The sequence below is a fragment of the Rhamphochromis sp. 'chilingali' genome (genome assembly GCF_963969265.1).
Source record: "Rhamphochromis sp. 'chilingali' genome assembly, chromosome: 15".
Classification (NCBI taxonomy): Eukaryota; Metazoa; Chordata; class Actinopteri; order Cichliformes; family Cichlidae; genus Rhamphochromis; species Rhamphochromis sp. 'chilingali'.
The window spans coordinates 867262-872261 of NC_137942.1; the positions used below are offsets into that span (position 1 = coordinate 867262).

The 5000-nt window shown below is 45.4% G+C and overlaps 1 protein-coding gene across 1 annotated transcript in view; it reads left to right on the plus strand.

Moving 5' to 3' along the window:
• Nucleotides 1–4348, plus strand: part of LOC308412029 (nucleoside diphosphate kinase B-like) — a 5306-nt gene extending 958 nt beyond the window's left edge. The window contains exons 2-5 of the mRNA XM_080906098.1: nt 1024–1154; nt 2213–2314; nt 3476–3588; nt 4153–4348. Of these exons, the coding sequence (XP_080762224.1) occupies nt 1038–1154; nt 2213–2314; nt 3476–3588; nt 4153–4270 (450 nt within the window). The 5' untranslated portion in view covers nt 1024–1037 and the 3' untranslated portion in view covers nt 4271–4348. The remainder of the gene's footprint in view (nt 1–1023; nt 1155–2212; nt 2315–3475; nt 3589–4152) is intronic.
• The last annotated feature ends 652 nt before the right edge of the window (nt 4349–5000 follow it).

The window sequence follows — 5000 nt, forward strand, 5'->3', positions numbered from 1 at the left end:
CACGTTTTTTCATCAGAATTCTTGTTTTTAGTTTGACGGGCCTGTTGGAGGTTTTTGTAAATTTTCAGCAAATAAAATAATTTCTGCATATGGAGGCTGAACTTTTAAAACCTCAGAGCACATTACAATCATGACATCTTTAAAGCTGAAATTTTAGCCTCAGAGCTGTCAGATATCAGGGTCTCACTTAGTTCACTGAAATCTCAGATTATCATGGCCAAGTTTGTGCAGACAAGGACTATTTTTAAATATGCATATATGCACAATGAGAACATTTTCTGGAGGTATAAAAATGCTGAGAGCAGCTGTTCTCTAACAGCAGGCCGTCCCACCTGCTCTCAGCTGCTGTCGGCGTCACGCCAGCAGATTCCGGCGGGCAGTAAAATTAGCAGCGGGGCCTCCGGCACGCCGAGGCTTTGTCCAGAGTTATGAGCAGGCTCAGATTCGAGTGGCGGTTGCTACGCCGGGAGAAGAAGAAAATGTGGTCCAGGAAGCTCAGAGGCAGCTCTGGTTTCACATCAGGGGGAAATTTAATATCGGCAGCTCTCACTGAGCTGTGACTGAAGGAGACGATGTGATGAGATGTGTCAGGATAAAGCAGACACACCTGAGAGGGAGGAAGAGGAGGAGGAGACACTCACAGAGACAAAGATGAGACAAATGTGGTTTTCGGGGTAGATGGGTCGTTTCCCTCCTTCTGGCCGTGCTTCGTGTTCAGCTCAGCGGTGTCTCCTTCACACATCTCCAGCTTCTTTTTCATCCAAAAACACTTAAGCCTTCGGCCCTGCAGGCTCCTCCTCCTCTGCAGGAATCTAAACATGTTTAGGAAACTATCGATCAAATTTTACATTTGATCGAAAATTTAAAAAAATATATTATAAAACATTTCTTATTTATAAAATATATAAAATATTTCTGTATGGTTTAGTTTGAGGACACACTGTGTGCTGTCAAACAAACGCTCATCAAAGAACTCATCTCGTTTCCTGTGGGCTGACTGATCACTTCCTGTTTCCTGTGCAGCCTCCTAAGCAGACATGGAGCGTACCTTCATTGCCGTGAAGCCCGATGGCGTCCAGAGAGGACTGTGTGGCGAGATCATCAAGCGCTTTGAGCATAGAGGCTTCAGGCTGGTCGCCGCCAAATTCGTGCAGGTAAAAACGACGCCAGGCGCCACAACTCACATACAAACAACTGATCAGCACATACTGACCACCAGCAGGGGGCGTTTCTTCTCTGCTGCAGTTCATTTGTTCATAAAAGTGCAGCTGTCAGCTTTAAACTGAGGCTTTGAACCAGCTTCATCAGAACAGAGTTCCATTCATAATAATCCTTCTTTACCTCACACCAAGCCTCGTTGCAGCCGCTCATCATCTATGTCTGAAAGCTCCTCCCCCTTTAAGGCAGCTTTCTTGATTAGCAAAACTGGATTTGAGCAGCAGGTGGGTGGGGCTTCTATGCTCCCTCTATGACATCATACAGATCCCAGATTAGAAAAAACAGCATAAAGTGAGTGTTTAGAGCAGCCTGTTTGTGCAAAGCGAGCTCATTATTCGAGACTTCAGTTTGTTTAGTATGAAAGTCCACACAGGAACAGGAAATACATGACAGGAAATAAGACGAGGGTCACTACCTTGAGTTGTTTTCCTGTATCCTACATGAAAATTCTGTAATTTCAGAATTTTGCTCATATGAAGCCACGCTCACGGATCTCTGATGATCTGCAGAGTCCAAGTGTTCGAGCCGGTACGGTGTAAATATTAGAGACGATGTAAAAGGCTGGAGCGAGCCAAGCAACATGGTGTGACAGGAGGTGTTCGATTAGAGGCGATGACAGGGGCTGAGTGCTTGGCGTTGTTGAAGTGAAGCCAGTCGTCTCGGTGGATTCATGATGAACATGCAATAAAACACCTGATACCCCCCTCCCCCTCCAGCCCCCTCCTCTTGGCAGTCCAAGTGTGGATAAAACATGGATGTAACCTCAGGTTTAAAAAAACTGGGGCTTGTTTCACCACTTGTGCTCATAAAGAGCTCAGATTGGATAGAAGCCTCATGCTCAGCTGATGAGTTTATGGTCTCAGTGTTGCTGCTTTCAGGCCTGACTGAATAAAACACAAAGTTCATTTTTAATACTGGTCCCGTCGTTGGGCCGTGGCCACCCAGTGACTGACTCGCCGATGAATGTGTAACTTCCTGTATTTGGTGTCTTCAGGCCTCTGAGGACCACATGAAGAAACACTACCTGGACCTGAAGGACATGCCTTTCTACGCTGGACTCTGCAAATACATGTCCTCTGGACCCGTCCTCGCCATGGTAACACACATACAAACACACTCAGCTCGCCTCTAGCGCCGCCATCACACACATATCTTTCTCGCTTTATCTCTTTCCATTGCCTCACTCGTCTCTCCATCTATTCACACCCTCTCGTGTTCAAGGCATCGTGCTCCGACCTCCACCGGACAAACATAGGAGACTTTAATCATCCAAGCTTTATTTAGCCTGACCTCGCACACGTTTGCAACCAAAAGGGGATAAAAACAAAACTGCAAACAGTTTGAGTTTGAGAGGAAATATGAGGCACCTAAAACTGCAGTTCCTCTGACATCCACTAGAGGCTGCAGCAGGGAGTCAGTCCCATTTTAAACGTTTACAGCAGAAATAAACACGTTTACATCCTGATACACAAACAGCTGTTGTTTTTTATAACTCACCTGTTTAAATTGTATTAAGGCTTAAATTTTGCATTATTAGGGGCGTGGCCTTTTTGAGTGACAGGTGGATGATGGCGACTTAGCTAGCAGCTACAGCCTAAAACCTGTCTGCTAGCTTCACCTCAACTGAACCTCTGGACCTTGTTTGTGCAGCTGGAGCCTTTTAATGATGTGATCCGACCATTAATATGGCTGCTGTGAGGTTAATGGATCTAATGGATCTACACTTTGGGTGCAATCGCCAAGAAGGCGCTATCAGCAGGGGCGCCACTAGGGGGCGCCACCCCCCCTCAAACAGATCATTATAGATTTCAAAATCTTATTTGGTTTTCATATGTATTTATTTTCAATAAAATCTACTTTAATAATCATTCTCTCTTTATTGACATATTTTTCATTAACCTATGTTTAAAATACAACTTTGTCAGTGGTCTTGAGACTTTTTGTCCAAAACTAGAAGACAGTGTTTACATTTTACTTCTATTCTGGGTGAGTTCAAGAGCGCCCCCTATAGAGCAGCAAGTCCACCGAGGAGGCAGTTCCTGACAATTTAGAATATTTAATTTGACGTGATGGTGACAGAAAACTGAAACTGGTGACATCACAGTGGTCTCGTCCATCTTTTAGATACAGTCTATGGATTACACTGGTTTGTTCTTCCTGTATCACTAAAGTAGAAAAGAACTAAAACTGTTCACCTTTCAACGTAAACATCAAAATTCAGTTCAGCTGTTTGTAAGTGTGTGTTTGTGCATTCCAGGTGTGGGAGGGTCAGAACATTGTGAAGCTGGCCAGGATGATGCTGGGTGAGACCAACCCCGCTGACTCCAAGCCCGGCAGCATCCGTGGTGATCTGTGCATCAACATCGGCAGGTGAGCAAGCGACCACGACATGACTGCCTCTGTTTTATAACACAACATCACGCAGAGCAGACGGACCCACACAACTCACAACACTGTTGTTTTTCAGCCAGTAATAACTCAGTGTAGTAAAGATTAGGATCTCAGTGGGATAAAAGTGTCTCCTCCCAGTCCTCCATCCCGGCTCCCCCCGGCCGTAGCATCATCAGTATCACTGTAACATATTTCACTTAGCCTTACTGGACACACACACCATGGTCGGGAGTCAAACCCCTGACCTGAAGGTCCAAAAGCAAGTAGTGTTACCACTGCATTGTCCAGCTGCTGTGTGTGTGTGTGTGTGTGTGTGTGTGCGTGTGTGTTAAGACATTAGAAAACTAAAACACTCACAAAATGTTAATGAGATCTCTTAAATTCATAATATTTTAAAGTCTTAACAAAATGTGAAAAATTTTAACGCATTTTTGAAATGAGACATTTTCTATTAGCTGTCTGAAAGAACCCCTCCCCTCCCCCCACAAACCCTGAAATCATTGATCAGTTATTGATCCGCACCGATCACCTCCGTCTCCACAGGAACATCATCCACGGCAGCGACACCCTGGAGAACGCCAAGATGGAGGTCGACCTGTGGTTCAAGGCCGAGGAGTTTGTCACCTACACCCCATGCGCCCAGTCCTGGCTGTACGAGTAAACCGGCCCCTCCCTGCAGTCGATCGTCGATCAATCCACAACATGTAGCACTTATCAATAAAGTGTCATGTTAACAACAGTCTGGATGTTTCTGTGTTTCTCTGGGTGAACGCGGTTTCTACTGTTATCACCAGCAGCAGCAACCAAATCCCTCCGCCTCTGAAAATAGTGCCCATCGAATCCACTGTCTCATCGTGTTCATGTGATAAAAGGCAAGATGCTGCATCAGGTCAGCTCAGGTGCTGATTATTGTTATTAAGACTAAACAGATGTTTTTGTGGTTTCGAGCAGCGATGGCGGCTGATGGGCATCGTCACTGCTGCCAGATCCTCATGAGTGTAAGACGCCAACGGCACACCGGATTGGCAGTCCAGCCCTGCACTCGTCTGTTCATAAGTGGCCAGCTGGCATTGAGTTAGCTGTGCATCTATCAGATACCCTGTCTGTAGCTGTGAACCTCAAACTCATTCTGGTGTTTCTCTAGCTTTTATTTAAAGTTCTTCATCATTTTTCAAATGATGGATCTGACTTAGATCCATTAACACAGGCCTAAAACCAGCTGGGGATTCCCCAACCGCCTGGAGAGTGGTTACTGCAGGTTGCTTGGTTTTGTTGGGTTGCAAAGAGGTATGCAGGGGTGCACCAAAAACCTCTGTGACTGTGAAAGCAAAAGGACATAGTATTTCTGTTGGGGACTATTTTCAGCAGCAGTTTGATACTGGTTTGAGTTA